General features: G+C 43.4%; 1 protein-coding gene across 1 annotated transcript in view; it reads right to left on the bottom strand.

Moving 5' to 3' along the window:
* Window positions 1-21,601, bottom strand: part of LOC126260716 (dendritic arbor reduction protein 1) — a 275,518-nt gene that overhangs the window by 220,207 nt on the left and 33,710 nt on the right. Inside the window, exons 2-3 of the mRNA XM_049958054.1 lie at window positions 16,547-17,003; window positions 12,553-13,057 (exon numbers count right to left, since the gene is read on the bottom strand). Of these exons, the coding sequence (XP_049814011.1) occupies window positions 12,553-13,057; window positions 16,547-17,003 (962 nt within the window). The remainder of the gene's footprint in view (window positions 1-12,552; window positions 13,058-16,546; window positions 17,004-21,601) is intronic.

Here is a 21,601-nt window from a genome sequence, read left to right as displayed (position 1 = left end):
GTACAGGCTTTCATGTAAAAATAAAATTGTTGAGATATCTTAGCACGTCTTTTTTAAATTTCAAAACGGTACTTAATTAATAAACACGCCTCGTAGTTCTATAGATTTCGGATTCCCTTTGTCTATTTTAAATTATTGTCCTTTTTTATAGGGCTGGATCAGTTTTATGTGGTGCAACGTTTGGCGGCAATGGCTGCCTAATAATATGTGGCAGAAACGCAGACAGGTAGGCTGCAGTCGCAGGTAGAGAGCGCTGTGAGGAAAAGCGCAGCAGACCTCGTCGCCTGCGCGTCGGCTACCCGCGCAACACATTTCGCGCGCCGTCTATGTGCGCGTCATCAGCGACCGGTGCAGGCAGCGAGCATTCGTCTCCGCCTGCGCGTGGCGCCCGGCCCATAAATCGCGGCCGGGGTTTAGCGTTCAGCCGGCGACGCAACGTCCAGACACTCGTATTTCACCGGCTGCGCTGCGCAGGGCGAGGTGTTCTGCGGACGGCCGCGTAATTAGAACAGCGCCGACACGCTTCCACTTTGTTCCCCCGTGTCCGACGCCAGCGAATTATGTCCTCCTCTCTGAATTCAGCACCCAGCCACCTCGTACGGGGACGCGATACGATCTTTAAAACTGGTACATTATCAAGAGCAGGGGTCTGAGTCTGAAGACATGGCATAAACTACACAGAGAGTAGCTATTCTTTCTTCCTTTCCACGCGATTAACACAGACTATAAGCGAATGCCACAATGGGTAGAGGAATTTTACGTCCGACACAAAAGAAATCAGACTTGTCTCGCTACTAAGTAACTGCTTGATGTGACTTATTACTGCGTAGCTGTTATGTAATGCCGAAATGCACTGCGACAGGTTTCGATTTGCTCGATAAACTCAATGGTTGGTGAACGACCAGTTCACTGCAGACGCGTGTTTTTGCGTTCTGCCAACAATGTCGTGAATCAGGACAAGTTGCCCGCTCACAACGCCTTGTGACTGGAGAACAGTTTGTGAGACCTGAGCCTATACCAGCGTGTCGAATGTTAAAAATACTTACGCGAAAGGAGCCGGGTTCTCAGAAAGCACCAATATTTCTAGAATAGAATAGCCAGTCATTTTCAAGGCACAAATGGAAACAGACATGGCGTTATAGGGCAGCTTAATCCACCGATGGCTGGTTCTGCGTCGAACAGGCATATGCAGGATGACGACACACAATGTAAACAACTATCTCCACCACACTTTGAAATATGAACTTCGTCAGACTTATTTGTAGCGAAATATTAATTAACAAAAGGCAGAAAGATGTAAGCGTAGCCTTCCGCGGCCGTTGTCACTGTCAATAAAATTCATCTGGGTTGTTGACCGCATTGTCAATATATAAAACTGCAACGCTTGGATCACTATTACAAGTAGTCCTCGCAGGGCTGTGCTGAGGAAGGCCACTTCAACAGTGGCCCAAACGTCGGAAAATTTTATATATTGCCAACGCTGTCAACAGCCCAGATGAATTTTATTGGTTCAAATGGTTCAAATGGCTCTGAGCACTATGGGACTCAACTGCTGTGGTCATTAGTCCCCTAGAACTTAGAACTACTTAAACCTAACGAACCTAAGGACATCACACACATCCATGCCCGAGGCAGGATTCGAACCTGCGACCGGAGCAGTCGCACGGTTCCTGACTGCGCGCCTAGAACCGCGAGACCACCGCGGCCGGCAATTTTATTGATAAATGGAAAGTATCACTAAGTCCGTTTGTCTGTTACTTGACCAGAGACAGAGAGAGAGAGAGAGAGAGAGACAGAGAGCGACAGACAGAGAGACAGAGAGCAGGATTCAAAGCAGAATTTAAGCAATTATCTATCCCTATTAATACTGTCACTTGCTAATTTAATCTCAATAGTTTCCTTAGTAATACAATTACAGTTATCGGAAATACACACACCGGAAACACTGTGTGATAGGAACCAATGCAAGGTTCTGCAATTACAGGTTTGCTCGACTGTTGTAAGCGTATGCTCTTTAACCGAACAATACAGAAAACTAACTCGTTACAATGTTAGGAAACGACTGAAACAACTCACTAACAGTTGACAACAATGACATGAAAGTTTCTACATTTTCAACGGAAAGTAAACAAATTTACTTGTATAATAATCTTTGCTTCTCTTGATATTCTAGAGAACTACTGCAGATACACGTCTGGGACATGTTTTATTATATTCACCAGACCAATACCAACAAAATGGAAATCGTGCTTTATTTTAACCTAGTACAGTTTTGCGATGGCTTCATATTAGCGAAGTTGCTAAATTTCAGGCAAAATCCTTTATTAACCGTAGCTCCGTAACGAAATATTTGCGGACCTATGTTTAGATGAACTTTTTTCTTTAGTTTTATTTGTAGAATAACATATTAAAATATTTGCATATCTTCGTAAATCACCCTGTATATGCAGACTGAAGTGACGAATGAAAATTTGTAACGAGGCGGGGATTCAAACACAGGCAGTTCGTGCAGTTGTGCAAAATCCACTATGCCAGGGTGGTTTGATCGTTAGCGCGTGAACTTCCTGAGCAGGATATCCTGGCCGTGTTACAAATTTTCATTCGTCGCTTCAGTCAACATACATAAATCATAGATGTTTGAGGCTTGAAAAAGCCTCTGTAACAATATAGTTTCATCCTCCTGTTGGAGTAGCTCCAGACACACCTATTGACTTCAGTACATCTCTCTGCTCTCTTTGAAAGCCTGCAGTCAGCAACACTACCCAAACTCTGTGGGCCTGTCTGTGTTTGAACTGTTTTTGCGACACTTTTTCCGCGTACGACTGAAGGACAGCTTCGAGTAGGAAGTAGCCCACTCCCAGCGCCGTTTCGCTAATGCGCAAACGACCTCGTTTCTTTGTAGGCACGGATACGCGTTGTGAAGCCACAAGCGGTACGTGGGGTCAGGCCCAGACAACTCGAAGTACAATTCCCTGATCGGAGGTCGGCCAACGAATAACGAATAACGGGTGGACGCGAGTGGAGGTGTGGCCATAAATCGCGTCGCGGCGGCACGGGGACGTGGTGTGTTAGCGGGCCGCCGCGCTCCATAATAACGGCCTTAATTCGGGCGGTGCCATGCATCACGTGAGGCCTACCGACCGGGCGCTCGCAGTTTATCAGACGCAAACAATGCAGCGCCGACAGCACGCCGGGCCGGGCCGGGCCGGGTCGGCGCGTTTGTCGCGCGCGCGTGATCGCAGCGCCGCGCCGGCACATCCGTCAACCAGCGCTCGCGTCTCTTCCACCCCATGTAGGCCTTGGCTGCCGCTGCTCGCCGCATCGCGTTCCTAGCGTACAGACGGACGACGGAAGAGCTAAAACGGAACCATAGGTGTACGAGTTCTTCTTCCAGCTTGCCTGTCGCCTATCTCCGCCGCGAGCATTAAAGCAGCTCAACTTGCCACAACGGACACACAAAAGTACAGTGTAATCTCGCTAATCCGACCACGGATTGTCCGAATGCCTGCTTTGTCCCATTCCCGGTGATTGTTAGGACGTGTCGATGACTCATTGTCCGTGATATTGATCAGTAGGCAGTTGACCACTGATAGGTGTGGCAGTTAGATCAGTTTTAGTACGAAACAGCTTGTTTCTAACTCGATCAATACGTTTGTTGTTGCACGCGTTTGCATTAGAAATTAATAACAGTGTTCTTCTGACTTATTAAAGTGCGTAAAACTAAATTGTGGCATTAACTAAACGTAAGCATGTGATAGTCTTCAGCAGAGTAACTGAAGGTTAGGTAAGACGGGTCTCTTCAAAACCTTGCAAGTCCAGTAGGGGCTGGCATAACAACTGTTAAGGACAGAAAATAACGAAAACTCTTTAAAGTCATTCAGTGACGATCTATAATGTGAAAGGATTGAAAATACGCAAGACATTGAAGAACTGTAAAAGTTAAATTTTAGACAATGCTTTGTGGATGTGGTTTGAGCAAAAGAGGAGAAAAAGAACTACGTTGTTAGGACGAATCACAACAGAAAAGAAACTGATTTTGTACGAAAAATTACATGAAAATCAGAAGTTTACGCCTAGTGAAGACTGCTTAAATTGGTGGAGAAAACGACATGGCATTCAAAATGAGTCTCTTTCAGGCGTGAAGATGTGTATTGTCGGAACAGCTGCCAATGTGTTTGTTCGGGTATTTGAAAACTTAGTTAAAGAGCTTCACCTGACAACTAATCAGGCATATAGCATTAATGAATCTGGCGTGAACTACAAAATGCTCCCTACAAGAATTCTTGGCACACAAAATCAGGTTGCAGTAGGTACAAGACTTGCAAAAGATAGAATTAGCATTGCTCTCTGTAATACCACCAATGGCAGTCACGAGAGTCCATGTTTTGGGATAGGAAACTGCCAAAAAACAGAGACATTCAAAAACATTAATATCGTATCACTAACTGTATTTTATTGTAATCATCACGTATGGAATCCACCCTCTTTAAGGAATAGTTTTATGACCAATTAATCCTTTTCGGTAGAAGATACCTAAATGGAAGAAAATCTCCCTAAACGTGCCATGTTGATACTCGATAATGCGACGTCTCGTCCATCTGCAGATGAGCTTTAAAAGGTGAAATCAAAGCTTTATTTCTTCCTTCCAAAGTAACATTTCTAATCTAATCCATGGGTCAGGGGGTCAGTGAGTGACTGAAGAGGTGATATCGTCAAAAGTACATTTGATCAGTTTTAGAGAGGGCACAAGAGGCAGCATTTTGTTTCAAAAATCAAATCAATAAATATAAAAGATGTTATCTGTGCAACTTCCAAAGTTTAGGAAGAAATGTCGGTATCAACGCTTGAGAAATCTTGGCGGAAACTGTGGACAAAAATGAATTAAATTAAAGATGAAACATCAAAAGAAACAAGTGAAGAGAATCATGATGAAACAGACCATGCAACATGTATGAAAATCAAGACGTAGACATTCCAGCGATTTCGAGGCATTTGCGAACTTTAGAACCGGACATTGAGCCCATTGACGTAAATATGTGGTTCAATACAACTGACATTGACAGGACAATGTAAGAAGAATCGCTGACGCGCTAAGTCGAAGAACCGATGAGAACCAGAAAGATGATGACGGCAACTAAGACAATGACGCTACACCTCGAGTATCACATACAGAACGTAAAAATGCATTTGAAACAGCCTTTCACTATATCTAAACATGCCGTAGGTCTTCCCCCAGAAATTATTTATGGATACGTAATGGCGGAACATCGTGACAAAATCAAGGCTGGTGATTGCTAAGCAAAAGCTAAATACACATTTTTTTCGTCCTGCTTAAGAACACTTTTTACCGTATGAGCACATGTTTTAAACAGTTAATGCAAATGAGGTGTGTGTCACTGCAGTGCTGTAATAATGTATGTACAGCTGTTAAACTTTCGCTCACAGCTGCAATATGTTATCTTACGATACGGACGTATTTTGGAGTACAGACACTACTTTACATTACACTCCCGTAAAGGAGTTTTCAGTATGTTTTTTAGTATGTCGACCTTTTATTTTCGTTTTGTTGTTGTTTTAACATAGAACATAATTTCAGACAGTGTTTTCAGTTGAAGATTAAAGTGAACGGATTAGCGAGGTTCTACTGTATATGAGTATTGGAACATAGTGGTTAAGTCAAAGCCAACATGGGTTTTCCGCTAGCCTGGAAAGCATCACGGTACACGTTCAGCCTGCTCCACAAGACAACAGGCTGCGCTATGAATCCAACATGACTAGCCAGGTATATGTTTTCGTAGTGACTTTCACTGCAAATCATTCATCATAACGGTGGGAGCAGGAAAATGACAAACTCAAATTAAAGGAGAGTGTGATGAAATTAAGACTAGGGGATTATATACAAGTCACGAAGCAGTGCGCAAGTCCAGCAGGGTAAAAATCGTTGTCTATGAGGCAACTTCAGATAAATCGGTAGGTGTATTGCAGTTCATATTGTTTAAATAGTTACGAAACACTCATTCTGGAACCGCGAGTATATTACGACACGTTTTTAAATTTGACCAGCAGATTCGTCACTCCATAAATATTTTGAAAGAAGATAAAGACTTAGTGGCTGCCAAATGTGTGGGAACGAGCGCTAAGGGTTTAAGCCCATTTGACAGTACATGGGCTTTCTAAATTTAGGGCAAAAACAGTTGAAATCGGGAAAGAATGTGGCTTAGTGAATGTTAAAAAACCATATGCTGGTTGTATGAAACGTAGTGTGAAGAAAGCTTAGTATGAAAGAAAGGCTTCTTTTTTCAAACATGTACTTTTTAGATTAATATGATGTAAAAAACGGACTTCGTATTTGCTAAAATGCATGTTGGCTATTTAGGATGAACTATTTTGGCCACACAGAGTGAATTCAGCGAAATCGCAAAATACATCCTGGAAAAAGTAATTAAAGTTGGTGTAACTGGTGTCATATTTGGCAGGAACACGCAAAGGTTACAGAAATTAAACTTCCAAGTTGGCTGTCGTTGCAGTGTAAGAGATATCTTCAGATTCTTAGCTGCAAAGGATCTCGACTTTGAGAGATGGTTCTCATAACTACAGAAAACATGTTTTACTCGTAGTAAAATGAAACAGCTGCAGCCGTCGTTTTTATGTTATTTTATTTTATTGCAACCAGCTTCGAAGACTCAACATACTATCTTCAGTCCGTAGCTGACGCTGAGAGCTGAAATCCAATCGTATACATGATTCCATCAGTGACCAATATCTTTGGACTGACTTCTGTAGAATACTGTACAAGCGATGTTGTATCTGCAACTGTCAACACAATATCGCCTTTACAGTATTCTGCGGAAGCCATTCATGTACATTGGCAACTGGTGGAATGGTGCATACGATTGGAGTTTACCCCCTAAGCGGCAGTTACGGTCTGAAGATAGTGTACTGAGTCACCAAATCTGGCTGCAGTATAACAAATAACATAAAAAAAAACGGTTGCAGGTGTTTCATTTTACCAGGTAAGTGAGCGGCCAAAGTCCCGCAGACCATTAATCACAACGTGGACTAACCATTGGTCTGAACTAACATGGTAACTCCTCCTTCTAACAGTTTAACAGGAAGCCAATAACAGATTAAAATTACTGAAACTGTCAACCACTCATCATGGGGACTACATCCTTGACACCTACAAAGCATTGTTCCGACCTATCCTACGCAAATGTTGCCTGGATATATACAATATAAAAAAAAACATGTACTAGAGTGACCTGATAATCGAAAGAAGGAGAATTGAAACGAAGGATAGTCGAAAGAGGGTGAAGTTACAGAATAAACCGTTCATATTGAAATAAATTAAGCCCGAAATAAGCCGGAAAGGAAAAATAGGACAAATAAAATCCATCATTTTAAGGCCTACAGTGACCCATAATGAGTATGTATTTCCGAACCTTGCTCTAAACACTACAGTGGAAGCGTACAGAATAAACTGTTACGTAGCGTAGCACAGAGAGAAGACGTGCAGGCAGGCAAGCAAGCACGACTCCCGTAGCCTTCTTAGGTTGGCCACAGCTTGGCTTGAATGCGAGTAAAGCACCCTATATCTGTCCAAATCCTTGAACGCTACACACTGCGCCTTGTGTTCCGAATCATTTAACCCTCCCCTGCAAGAATTATTTACCAGCACTTCTCTTTTCCCACCTCCCCACCCACATTGAACATCTCTGTGTGTCCCATATTTCCAGTTTAACAGGACTCCAGCAACTACACTGCAGCAATCCTGACGTGCTACCGTGAAAACATCTACACGCCTCATTCACTCTACGCTTAGACATACTGCTTGACAACAAAGGCATCGTCCGCAGCTCGTGGTCGTGCGGTAGCGTTCTCGCTTCCCGCGCCCGGGTTCCCGGGTTCGATTCCCGGCGGGGTCAGGGATTTTCTCTGCCCCGTGATGACTGGGTGTTGTGTGATGTCCTTAGGTTAGTTAGGTTTAAGTAGTTCTAAGTTCTAGGGGACTGATGACCATAGCTGTTAAGTCCCATAGTGCTCTTGAGCCAACCAACAAGGGCATCCGGCCATCCCTTGAACTAATCACTGCAGCTCAGTTAGGAATCATGCTGACAATGCACCGATTGTGGACAAAAGCTGCATAAGAAGAAGAAGAAGACCCATCGCTTGACGATGAAATCCACCCTGGTATAGATCCCTCCTTTCAGACTAACTTGCTTCTCCATATCCGTTTACGATTGCAGGGATTCTCTCCCTACCAATGCGTTCTTCCTATTCCATACTGTTGACTTGGACTGGCCCAAGTCCTACCTATCTGCATCCCGAACCCCATGTTTTCCTACCAACCACTGTCTCACATTATACTTATTCCCACAGCCTAATCCGCCTAAACGAAGTAGCACCATAAACACATCATGTACGCCAAACGACAATCCACCTTCCGTTTTCCCGATGGTTCTTCGCACCAGTAGAGTGTTTGTTTTAACTTTATCGCAGTTCATTGCTTTAAATGTACTTTTCTGTATTTAAAAAATGTTTACATAGTTAATCATTTCTTAAAAATATTCCATGTTCATATATTTTAAACACTTCTGGCTGCAGAGCGGAGTAATGTTCCGCTACCAGTACATTCTTACGCGTCAGGGACGAGGAAATAAAATATCAATAAAGAATTATTTATTATTAAAAGTCCCATGCTTCTTGACAGAGCGTAGGGGAATGATGCGTAGACGTGCACTGCCGCACTAGGTAATGTCCTAATGGAGGTGTTTGCCTTCCTCCGACCGAAATGGGGATGAATTATGATGATGAAGACGTCAAAACAACACCCAGTCATCTTGGGACAGGCGAAAATCTCTGAGCCCGCCGAGAATCGAACCCAGGACCCTATGATCGGGAAACGAGAACGCTACCGCGAGACCACGAGCAACAACTATCTCCAATATATTTACAGTCTGTCCCCATCCTTGACAAGTCCTGGATTGCTGCTGCATCTCTATTAAAACATCCCAGCTTTCCTTCATCTTCAAACACTAACTCCTTTCCTAACATAATTCCAGTCCCCTTCCCCTCCACCTGTTCTTCCATTCATAACCTATCCTGTCGATCCCACCCAATCCCAACTTGGGGTTCCAAACCACCATTTCTTTGTCACTCACCTCCCAATTGACACGTTACACCTATTAGTTCCTTCACACCTTAGAGATCCACATGTCTTTCCGTGTAATATCGTATCCAAGACTTTTCACGTCCTAATCCCTACACATAGTTACGAGGAGCCCACATCATATCATACTCATAATAAAGAGAATGTACATCATATCAACATCAGCTTCTCATAAACATCAACACATATTTTACCTTCCAAATATTTTTCTTAAAATTGTAAAGCTTTATAATTCAGTGACTGACGAGTGGCAGATTCGTAGCTTCGAGCACGTCCACAGTAGGGGGAATGTAGATAACTGATAAAGAAATGACGTCCATCTCATCCTACTTAGATTCATCTGCACAGAACCCCACCTTCCGAAATTAATATAGGAAACTAAATGTTAATATGGACTACCGTAGCTGTATTTCAGGTACTGTAGCCACACTCAGGTCGAAAACCACCATACTACCCTGTAAAACCACGATGATATACCCCTCACCCCATCCTTCATCAAGATACCTTGTCTCGGGCCCTATCAAATGTCTCTACTCACACAGCTTATCCGCACTCCTAAGAACATTCCGTGAACTGTACCGATCCTTCTTTGGCTGAGGGATTAACCCTCTCCCCCATCTTCAGTGACTCATTTTGACTGATATTTCAATATGGTCGCTTTGATGAACAAGTTGCAGAGTATGTATGTGTATGTCACTAGAACAATTTTAACTAACAGGTGGAAGAACATCATTTCAGTCCCCAAACAATATGAATTATGAGAATTGTGCGATCATGCGAGGATTACGTTGCTGAAAATAAAAGGTAACCCTTACTCAAGTGATATCTCACCTGTTACAGGTACTTAACAAAGAAGGAAATAACAAGAAAATTGGTTTATGAATGTAGTATAGCCAGTAAGATTAACAACGCAAGTATTGGAAGTTGTCTAAATAGACACAGAAAGTAATATTATACGATTTGCTTTGAGCCTCGGCCGATAGCTGGTATGAAATTTATGAATCATCGTTACCACCTTGTAGCTGTAAATCTTTTTGTTTATTTTCTGTATTATTGTACACTCTCGGTCTTAGCTCATTTTCAAGTACCCAGATACATTTCTTGTCTCTACGATCATCCAAAATAGCAAATACTGCAAGACAGGTTGCTTCGAACACATAAAAAGCCCTACTGTCAAGAACAGTTTTTAAGTACTTGGAAATGGCCTGAATCTGAAACTGTACAAGGATGCAAGAAATAAAGCAAAATTGACAGTTGGAAGTGGTAAGCAATTAATCAAAAAAGTAATATGTTTTCTTTATCCTAGTAACGATAAATGTATGTCGGCCAGAAGACTGTGAACTTTCAGAGAGATAAGGAATTCCAAGGGAATAAATCTGAAACTGTCTATTGTTGGGTGTTTATATTAGTCATTCTTCTCTAGCAAATACAACTGGTTGCCGAAATATATGTTACAGGATCGATTTCAATGAATAATGTGCCAAGAAATGGTCACATATGTGGGTATAGGCTGATTCAGCTGCCTCTACCCATGAGTTTTATGAAACCCACAACACCTCTAAATGCCACACACAGGGTTTTCACATTCTCTCCCTTGCTATATGCAAACTATTTGTCCTACAGAAAGAACAAACAGGATCTATTTGTAGGAAATTTAATGTAGTTAAATTGTATACTGGAGTGCGTATTCGCCAGAGGCTGTAGACCTCGAATTATTCAAGAATAAATTGGCCTTCAAAACCGTTTTTCCTGACCAATTTGTAAACTGTGGTCTCCAACAAAAGCGTACCCCAGTACAGAATTCAACTATATTAAATTTCCTATGAAAAGATCCTCCTTATTTTTCTGTAGGAATAACACTTTGGCCAAAGCGAGTGAGAGAACATGGAAATTTCGTGAGCGGTTTTTGAACGCGTCACAGGTTGCATAAAACCTATTGGTAGGGCCACCTGGATCAAGCAGTCGTGACAAGATGTCATTTTTTAAAAAAATGGAGAGTATTACGAATCTGACTTTCAAATGTGAATTATAATGGGACTTTCGGAATATTTAGAAACGACATTTGCAATGGAGTTCACTTAAGAAAGGCGATGCGCAGTGGCAAGGCAGTGTGTACCACGCGACGCTCCAGCTAACAGCATGATCCTGTCGCGTACGTGTATGTGCGCATCGAGGTGCGTGAAGAACAATTAGGCATGGTGAAGGAACTCAGCGAATGTAGCATTTATTATGGTTGACCGAAAGCAAACACGACAAGTATTACGTTTAGAAATGGCAGTGATAGGTTTCCGACCACGTAATTTTATCTAGCGAGTATCAGAAGCAAACACAGTGGCTCACTGCGGCACTTACAGGGTGAAAATTATTGGACCATATGAAATAAAATCGTCATGACTTCTGAACGGTTTGCGTTAGGACGTTCAAACTGCACGGTTGGCCGCGGGGCTTGATGGGAATTAGTATGCACATTGCCGTTGGGCTTAGCGACGAAGCCCACTTTCATTTGGATGGGTTCTTCAACAAGAAAAATTGGAACATCTGGGGGACTGAGAATCCGCATTTCGCGATCGAGAAGTCTTTTCACCCTCAACCGGTAACTGTGTGGTGTGCTATGCCCAGTCACGGAATAATCGGTGTGGTATTTCAGGCTGACTGCCGAACGTTACGTGAAGGTCTTGGAAAATGACTTCATCCCAATTATGCAAAGTGATCGTGATTGAATGTGGTTCATGCAAGACGGAGCTCGACCCCATGGAGGCAGGGGAGTGTTTTGATGTCCTACAGAAGCACTTTGGGGGCTGTATTCTGGCTCTGGGTTATCCAGAGGCCACTGGCATGGGGCTCGATTGGCGGCCATATTTTCCGGATATGAACACATGCGACTCCTCTTTGTAGGACTATATTAAAGTCTGCAAAAATAACCCCAAAACATTGCTGAACTGAAGACAACCATTCAGGAGTTCATGGACAGAATCGATGTTCCGAAGCTTCACCGGGTCATGCAGAATTTCGCTATTCGTGTGCGCCACGTCATCGCCAATGATGGTAGGCATGTCGAACATGTCATAACCTAAATATCGATGGTGACGTTGGCATGTTGAATGAAGTGTATGCACTCCTTAGTTTGGAACTAATTTACATTTTTTCATATAGTTCAATAATAGTCACCATGTATCATAGCGTTGGCTTTTATCAGGGTAGGAAACGGCTGCAGAGTGTGGCGTGGGACTAAGACAGCACACCGGCGATGCACGGTACGCTATTTACCTCTCTCCCCAGAACGAATTATACACTCCCACTCTTACTTGCACACCACTATATAATGAAAAATTAGCTTGAATGCGGGTATCTTACGACGGTGAAAGACAGAGGGACAGGCTTACCGATGTAGTCGCAGTGGTGGATCCGCCTCTTCTCGAGCTCCGGGTTGTTCCGTCGGTTGTACTTTGGCGTGGGGGTGGCTGCAGCCGCCAGCACCGTGGCTGCCGGTGGGGGCGGAGGCTGCGGGGGCGGCTGCGGGTGCGGCGCCTGAGCCTGCGCAGGGTAGGGAGGCGGCGGCGTGCGGCGCGCGCCGGGGGAGCCGGGATCCGACGCGGGCGGCGTGGGCGGCGGCGCGAACTGCCGCGGCAGCAGCCCGGGGGCGGGGGTGGGGGCGGGGACGGACGAGCCGGGGGCGGGCGCAGAGGCGGAGCAAGAGGGGGAGCCGGAGACGGAGGCGGCGACGCCGGCCAGCTTGTAGGACAGCGACGGCGCCGGCGCCGGCGCCGGCGCGGCCGCGGGGACCGCCCCCAATACCACTGCCGCCCCCGCCTGCTGCTGGGGCTGCGACTGAGGTTGCAGTCGGTGGTGCGCCGGCTGCGGCTGGAAGTAGCTGGGGTGGAGCGGCACCTGCAAAGCCACTGCGCGTCAACATCTCAGCACCAAAACTTTCGTAAGAAAGAAAAATACAATAATAAGAGTCTGGGACCACATATTTACTATGAAGTATGTCTAGACGATCTAACTGTTTTTATTTATGTTTATTTAACCTGATCAGATTATGGCCGTCTGGTTATTTGTTACTTCGGTCTGGGTGTTCATATATATGGTTTTTTACATCATTGTTATGTAAGGAATCACAGCTTTAATGTGATAAATATGATAATGCAGTATTAGAAGAATTAAGAATGATCTGAATTCATGTAAAGACAATGTGACGGACAGTACTGACTAGGAACTGCTAGCGTTAATACCCCCAGTACCAAGGCCATTGCTTTCGCCGCTAGTAATAGTAATAATAATAACAATAATAATAATAAGCGGCAGAGAAGAAGGTACGAATGTGATATTTTCTGAGAGAGGCAGAGAGATTTAGTACACCAGCCAAGAGAAAGATCTAGTTGGAAAGAAAGATAACAGGTTGTAATGAGGCAACAAGTGCACTGAAGCTAAAGTAGTTATCCAGTCATCAGATATAATGAGAGAGATCAAGAATCGGAGCTCTGCTCCCGGAAAGGACTTCGAGAAAGAGGGTAAGCGATGAAGCGGGACAGGGAAGATTTTGCTGTGAATTCGGTGACTTGTGTTAACAAATGGTGCAAATGGCTCTGAGCACTATGGGACTCAACTGCTGTGGTCATCAGTCCCCTAGAACTTAGAACTACTTAAACCTAACTAACGACATCACACACATACATGCCCGAGGCAAGATTCGAACCTGCGACCGTAGCAGTCGCACGGTTCCGAACTGCGCGCCTAGAACCGCGAGACTACCGCGGCCGGCACTTGTGTTAACCACACATAACACAGCTCTCCTGGCCGTCTGCAAGGAAGACTTAAAACGAATGTAAATCGTATGAGAGTAAAATGACATACTCCCAGTGGAGATTTAGTTATTGATTGAGTACGTTCTTTTTTTACGACATACTCACAGAAGCAATCCACAATGCCAGAACAGGTTTTCAAGAGACATTGTTCATGATGAGTGTTAAAAGCCAAAAAAGGAAGTTAAAGAATGGTTATAGATGCTTGTCTCCTATTTTTTGTCTCTGGATAGTCCAGTGATGACCACTGGCTAACACTGTGAAATGCTTCTATGAATGCTGAGTAAGATAAAGAGGAAAGAGAGATAGAGAGAGAGAGAGAGAGAGAGAGAGAGAGAGAGAGAGAGAGGGAGGGAGGGAGAGAGAGAGAGAGAGAGAGAGAGGGAGAGAGAGCGTGGACAGCATAGTTGGCACAGAGTATGGCTCAGCAATGAAGAAGGGAATAATAAAGGTGATGAACAGTAACAGAAAGAAGAAAAACAATTTGCTGAGTATAAATATTGGAAACGACACAGAGGCCAATTACGTAGGAGATTTCTATCTAGGAAGAGAGATTACACAGGTTAATCGGACAGATCCAAGCCAAGAAATCTTTATTGAGTATATCAGCTTTATTGCATTTTTTTTTCAGTATGACTACTTTCGATCAGAAATGGTTATCTTCAGACTATGTAGTTGAGTAAGCAATCTATCGAGTCATGCAGAAACTGCCCATCAGTATTCCGATGTTAGCAAGCTTTCGTTCTTGTAGTATTCCGAACAGTAGTTTCTGCACGACGTAACACAGATCTGAAGATGGTCACAAGTCACCGAAACTAATTGTAAAATGTATGCTACTAAGACGGAAAAGTGGACGACATAAATTTTTAAATGTTAACATAGTCGCAGAATCTACCTGCGAACAATATGAGGGTGCTATATCCACTGATATGTGTCATTTTACTGTATGTCTTGTAATTTCCGAGCAGTTGTCTTCAGAAATCGCTGCATATACTAAAAGCCTCTGCATACTAAAGGTGCGTTTCACTACACGATCCATATGAAATTATTTTTTCCTGCATGAACGTTAACTAAAGCTGAGTCCTTACAAAGAAAATATAGTGGAACATATAGCACCAGGAAGGATAAATATTACAAAGTAACTTTATGCTGAAGATCAGTTTTTGCAGGACAGTATTTGATCTCCGAGATTTCAGTACGATGTGAAACCGCTCCCTCTAGCAATCAGAGCTTTTAAATGGAACTAAATGGGGCGAGGACTTGTCCTCTACGCAGTTTCCTACCCCTTATACAAAGCATCTACAGATTGCTAGAAGGCAGTATCGGTTGTTGGTGGTGGTGGTGGTTAGTGTTTAACGTCCCGTCGACAACGAGGTCATTAGAGAGGTATCGGTTAAGCAGCGTTTCCAGCCATTTCCCAGACATTCAAGATGCTCGACATTTCAGCTAATCACGTAATCCATGGAGTAAGTGCAACATGTAATTCTCTGAAGAAGCACTCAGAGTGCCACCTTAAGGTGTGTAGTGGAGTGTAGTTTGTGCCACCCACCCCACTTTCATATTCTAGTCGTGAATGGTCCGTGGGAAAAACTATTGGTGGTAAGCCTCCTAGTGAGCTCGAATATTTCTCACTTTGCTTTTATGGCCATTTCGCGAGATATACTTTGGAGGAAGCAGTATACAGGGTGGTCAGAGCAAAGTCTGAAAAGCTTGCAAGGTTGTTTCAGGATAGGCTGTTCTGAGAAATAATTGACAAGCCTTTCCGATTTACTTAGCACTGAAGTTAGCCAGTCAGGTCGTTGCGCGCGCAAATTCAAGAAGCTTTACAGAGACATTGTCGCCAAACGTGTTCTTTTTTTATTTTTTGTTATTTCACGACTTAAATTTATCACTTCCGAAAAAGGCACGTTTTGACTGGCAATAAAGAATTTGAACAAGTGGTAACTCACGCACCCACAAATGTCTATGCATTACTGCATTTTAGTACCTGCAAGTCCTTGAATTGGGAATTGGCGTTCGTGACGACCTGAGTGGCTAACTTTAATACCAAATTACGCGGGACCGGCGCAACGTACCTTTTTTTTTTTTTTTTTACAATTCTTTGTCAGCACACCCTCCCCTGCAACACACTTATCAGACTGTTTCTGACCATCCTTGTATTGGTTGACTCCTCTAGGAACGTACGCTCTCTGAATTTAACAGAGAAACACACGAAGACGCAGAACGACTTTGTTGAAGCTTCTACCACTGGAGCTCTGGCTGAGCATCTTCGAGACTCTTTTCAGCTACCTACAAGAATCGGTAATGAAACGCGGTGCTCTTATTTGGATATTCTTTATTTTCTCTATCAGTTCCGTCTGATACGTATCCCAGTACAGCCACCTCTTTGCTGGTGGCGCCAGCCTTAATGCGAAATGCCTCGTACAATTTCCGACGCCATCCAGAAACTAAAGACGAGCGTTTGCACAGGAGGTGAAGTTGCAGTAGGCAGCATCAGACCAGTCAGAAGATTGACGATTCAACAAAAGTATCGTGTAATACTGGTGGGACAGTCTACAGGAAGAATGCCACTTACCTGCAGCCGGTCCATGTCGTCCGGGGACTCCATCTTGACGATGGCGGCGGCAAGCATCTCCGCGTTCTCGGGGTCCAGCTTCTGGATGCTGGAGGTGATGTCCTCCCAGATGGCCGGCCTCAGGAAGACGTCGTCGTCGGGGGCGGCTGCGGGGGCGGTGGCCAACGAGAAGGCGGCGGCCAGCGCGCCCGCCCCCGAAGGGTGACCCACCGGCGAGTCACTGGGGGCGGGCGCCGGCGCCGGCGACGACTCGAGGTACGGGTCGTGGTGGTGGAGCCCGTGGTGGTGGTGATGGTGGTGATGGTGGTGGTGGTGCGGGGGATGGTGGTGGTGGTGGTGGTGCAGCGGCGACTCGCGCTTCACGTCCGGCTCGACGTCCAGACAGCGCAGCCGGTCCAGCTCCGGCCGGCACAGCAGCGCGTCCAGCTCGCTCGTCTGCAACGTGATGAAGGGCTGGCTGCACAAAAAGCGAAAGCTTGGGTCGAATCACGCAGTGAAGTTACTGTGAGGTGCTAACATCTGTGTAAACTTGGAGTGAAGGTAGGAGTAAGGTACGTGGCATGTATCTGTCCTTTGCTGTTTGGTAGATAGGCTGCTTAAAGTCCTGATGAGTAAACAGGATAGAATGACGGAGCTAAATATTATGACAGCTAATCAGGCTAGATAGCAGACGCGGGAACTGCAGAACTTTGCCTTTCGCTGGCTGTGCTCTTACTCAAAATGCTATTCATTCTCAAATCACGGCAGTATTCCTGTCCTACTTTTCACAACTACTCTGCGTTGCACAGCAAAAAAACCGCTCGCGAAATAAACTTCGTACCCACAGACTTCCGTGACATTTCCAGGAATTATAGCCCATCAAGGCACGAGGGTGAGGTTCCATCAACCTTTGTATTTCATCTTAAAGGTCACCAGACTCACTCAGAAAACTGTAAGTCGTATATAATGGTACGCCTGAAACGTCCCCTTTTAACAATTTTACACGACTGTGCTTAACCTGACACACAATATTTATAGCGCAACGCAATCTGACTTTCAAAATTCCCTACAAAAGAATGGCCCTGACTAACATTAAACTATACCTTTCACAAATCACTTACCTCACAAAAATCTTCGCTGCTCAAGCTACTGCAATACAGCGAGCGCCACTACTGCCAGCTAAATAAAAGATTCAAACTATAGAAGGCACTAACTACTGATAGGGATAGTTAGCAAATGAAAGATATTAATAGAGAACAAACAATGTGTTTACCTTTATATCATCATTTATAAATGTAGCAGTTCATGACAAATTACAAAGCTCCGCCATCTCTCTCCCCACATCCACCACTGCTGGCGGCTCACCTCCAACTGCCCAACGCTACGCGCTGTTCACAGCCAGCTGCCTAACACTACAATGGTTGAGTATTACAACAATGCAAAGCAGCCACAGACTGCACACGGCACAGCCAGTGATTTTTATACAGAGGTGGAGTTACCAATAAAAAAAACCTAAACAGCCTACTTACACGTCATGGCTCCTAATGAGTCAGTTAACCCTCACCAGTTTAGATTATGAGAATAATGAAATGCAATTTTCTAACCACTGAAGATTGCATATGAAATGTATAAGCCAGTCATATCAAATACAATTTTGGAACAGTGTTTCTTATAAATAAAATTAAATATTTCACGCGTTGAAGATGTTATAATGTTTTCTGAGGAACAAAGAACTACGCAACCAGTAATAACAACGTACAGTTTTATAATAAAATGAAGATTTACCCAGACTCGTAGATAGGGAAGACACCACAACAGTATAGAGACATAAGGACGATTATGATTTTAATTGCTGCTAAAGCATCACACAGACCCCAAAGGGCAGCGATATGCAAGGATATAAGGCGGTTTATTTGAACGATAACAGTGCAGAACTACACACAAACAGGTCTGGTAACTTGTTCCTGTGTATGCCTGTTTAAAATATACGTAAATAAAACACAACGATACCAACCATTTATCTAAATTTTCGTTGATGACATTTTTCGGGAGGTTTTTTCCATTATCAGTCAGCAGTTAGACTGTTTAGTTCAGGTACATTTCTGTGGGTAAAGCCAGTGATTTCGAAATTTGTAGAATGTGTCAGGTTTATCACTTTGTTTGAAGAACGCTTTTTAGTAGATCAGTAAAAAGTAATGTTTAGGAATTCTTGTGATATTCCTGTAGTGTTGTGTATGTTAATTGTGTGCTTTCTCGACAACCCAGCAGCTGCGTTGTACACATTCACTGTTTACAGCCGCTTTTAGCAGAGATGTTACAGGTGCTAAGTCCCTCTTGCATAGAGAGATGTTATAGGATATTGCGTCTTATTATAAGCAAAAATGTTTATGGACTTATACATCAGGGGCTGGTTGTCTTCAAACTAAGGACTCGTTTGGCGCAACTCTACATGCCATTCCATCCTAAGGAAGCATTTATCCATTTGAACCTACTTACTGCAGTTAAGTCCCTCTACAATTTTTACAACCCAGTAGCTTGGTAGAAGAAATGAGAGAGGAGAAAGACTAATTGAGCTCTGTAACTAATTTGAGATAGTAATATCGAACACTTTGTTCAAAACTCACAAGTGCAGGACGTATACTTGGAAAAGAACGGGAGATAAGGGGAAAATTTCAGTTAGATTACGTCACGGTCAGGCCAAGATTTCAAAATCAGATATTGGATTTTAAGGCGTGCCCAGGAGCAGATACAGACTCAGATCACAATTTAATAATTATGAAGAGTAGGCTGGAGGTTGGGAGATTAGTTGGGAAGAATCAGTGTGAAAAGAAGTGGGATACGGAAATACTAAAAAATTAAGAGGTATGAATGAAGGTCTCTGAGGCTACAGATACTGCGGTAAAAAAACAGCTCAGTTTGTAATTCAGTTGCAGAGAAATAGACAACTCTAAAAAGGGCAATCACAGAAGTTGGGAAGAAAAACATAGGTGTAGGGAAGGCAACTGCGAAGAAACCTTGTGTAACAGAAAATAATTCAATACATCGATGAAAGGAGGAAGGCGCATTGAATTTTGAGATGGAACCGCCGAAACGAAGTAACAATGAGCGATGTGCGACTCGCCGACACGATGAGTTTGACTATAAGCTGTTCATTACTACACGTAAATTTAAAACATTTAAGAATTCTGGCAACGACATTCATCCACAAGCGTGGCTCCATCAATTCTCTCATTGTTTTCCTCCCAACTGGTCATTAGAGCACAGATTAGAATTTATGTGTGGCTATTTAGAGAATGAACGAGCTGTAAGAATGCGATCGGTCATTCATGATTGTCACCGTGAAGGAGAATTTTACCATGCCTTCCTCTCAGCATATTGGTCTCAAGCTATACAAGACCGAGTAAAACATAGCATCATAATGATGAAACATTTCGAACAATCTGAATTTTCCAGTCTTGTGAAATATTTTGAAGACATGTTGCACAAGAGTCAGTTCCTGTCAAACCCATACAGCCCCTCAGAACTCATCCTCATTTGCTTAATCAAATTACCTGAACATTTACGACATATTATTTTGGCAGGACGTTGCAAAGACGACATTGAAGCTTTTCAGGGACTCTTACAAGAATTAGAAATTGACACTGACAATCTCGGAACGCGAAAACAGGAACTCAACAATTACAGGTCACGTCCGTCTCAATTCCGCGATGAAAGAAATAATAACTGGACACAACAAGGCTATTCTCACAACACAAATCGTGACCAAAACAGACACCACCCGTATGACAACCGTTGGCAGAGTAGTAATAACTACAGGGAAAGATCACATCTCCGCAGTAATGACTATCACAGAGACAATCAGAGAAACAGACAATATGGGAACCAAAATAAATATTATCAAGGGAGACAGAATAACTTTAGACGCAACGGACCAGCGCGCAGTTACGATTCAGGGAGAAGTTCTCCACCACGTGACCGACAAGAAAGTAACTATGGAATCTACCGACATGACGACAGACGATATGATCGTAACGACAGACCTGAATTGCATCAGAACTGGCGGGATTCAAACAGAGCAGGGCCCTGTCGACAAGGTAAATTTGTAGAAGTTAGGTCTCCAAATCCCAATAACGACGCGCGCCAACAAAGAGACAATAGGAAATGACTCATACCGCTGGCAGCCACGAAACGTACGTATGAAACTGACGACGCAGCTGCCGTAGCTCGTAATTACGTAAAAATGGAAGATATTAGGGACATCTTACTCCAGGAACACGACGTAAAACATAACAACATTGCATATCCTGTGATTCACATTACAGTAAATGACGTAAATTACGGCAGTACTTGACTCTGGCAGTCCCATTTCAGTAATTAGTGAAACAGCCTTTAGCAAATGTAACAAATCGAACGATTTCCCCACACTTCCGTTACGTAAGATTAAATTACAAGGTGCAATCTTTGGAAAAAGTGTAGATGTACGCCAACAAACCAACTTAGAATTCTTTTGTCAAAGCCACAGCTTCTCTATGAACTTTCTTATTGTTCCATTATTGTCGACGGAAATTATACTGGGAGTAGACTTTTTGAATGAATACAAAGCAATCTTAAACTTTCACGATGCTGAAATAAGTTTAGAGAAAGAAGGTAAGTCAATAGCTTGTTCCATTATTGTCGACGGAAATTATACTGGGAGTAGACTTTTTGAATGAATACAAAGCAATCTTAAACTTTCACGATGCTGAAATAAGTTTAGAGAAAGAAGGTAAGTCAATAGCTTCGAAATTGGAAGATTGGCTCTCAAACCATGGCGAGGAAATTAATGGGCTTTACCTTCTGTTAGACAACAGTTCGGAATTTTCTACGGAACTAGACACTAACAATCACTCTGCAAGTACTGACAGGGATGATATCGACGGCGCATTTGATACTAATGAGTTAATTCAGAATAAAATTTAAACAATTGAGAATTGTAGTGACAGTGATAGGCAAGACCTTTTTGAGATTTTACAAGCACATTCCACAGTTTTCACTCACAAAGCAGGAACAATCAAGGGATTTCAATACCAATTTCGT

Source organism: Schistocerca nitens, chromosome 5 (assembly GCF_023898315.1).
Source record: "Schistocerca nitens isolate TAMUIC-IGC-003100 chromosome 5, iqSchNite1.1, whole genome shotgun sequence".
NCBI classification, from domain to species: domain Eukaryota; kingdom Metazoa; phylum Arthropoda; class Insecta; order Orthoptera; family Acrididae; genus Schistocerca; species Schistocerca nitens.
Note: the sequence above shows the minus strand (reverse complement) of the source record. Positions and strands in the feature narration are given on the sequence as shown.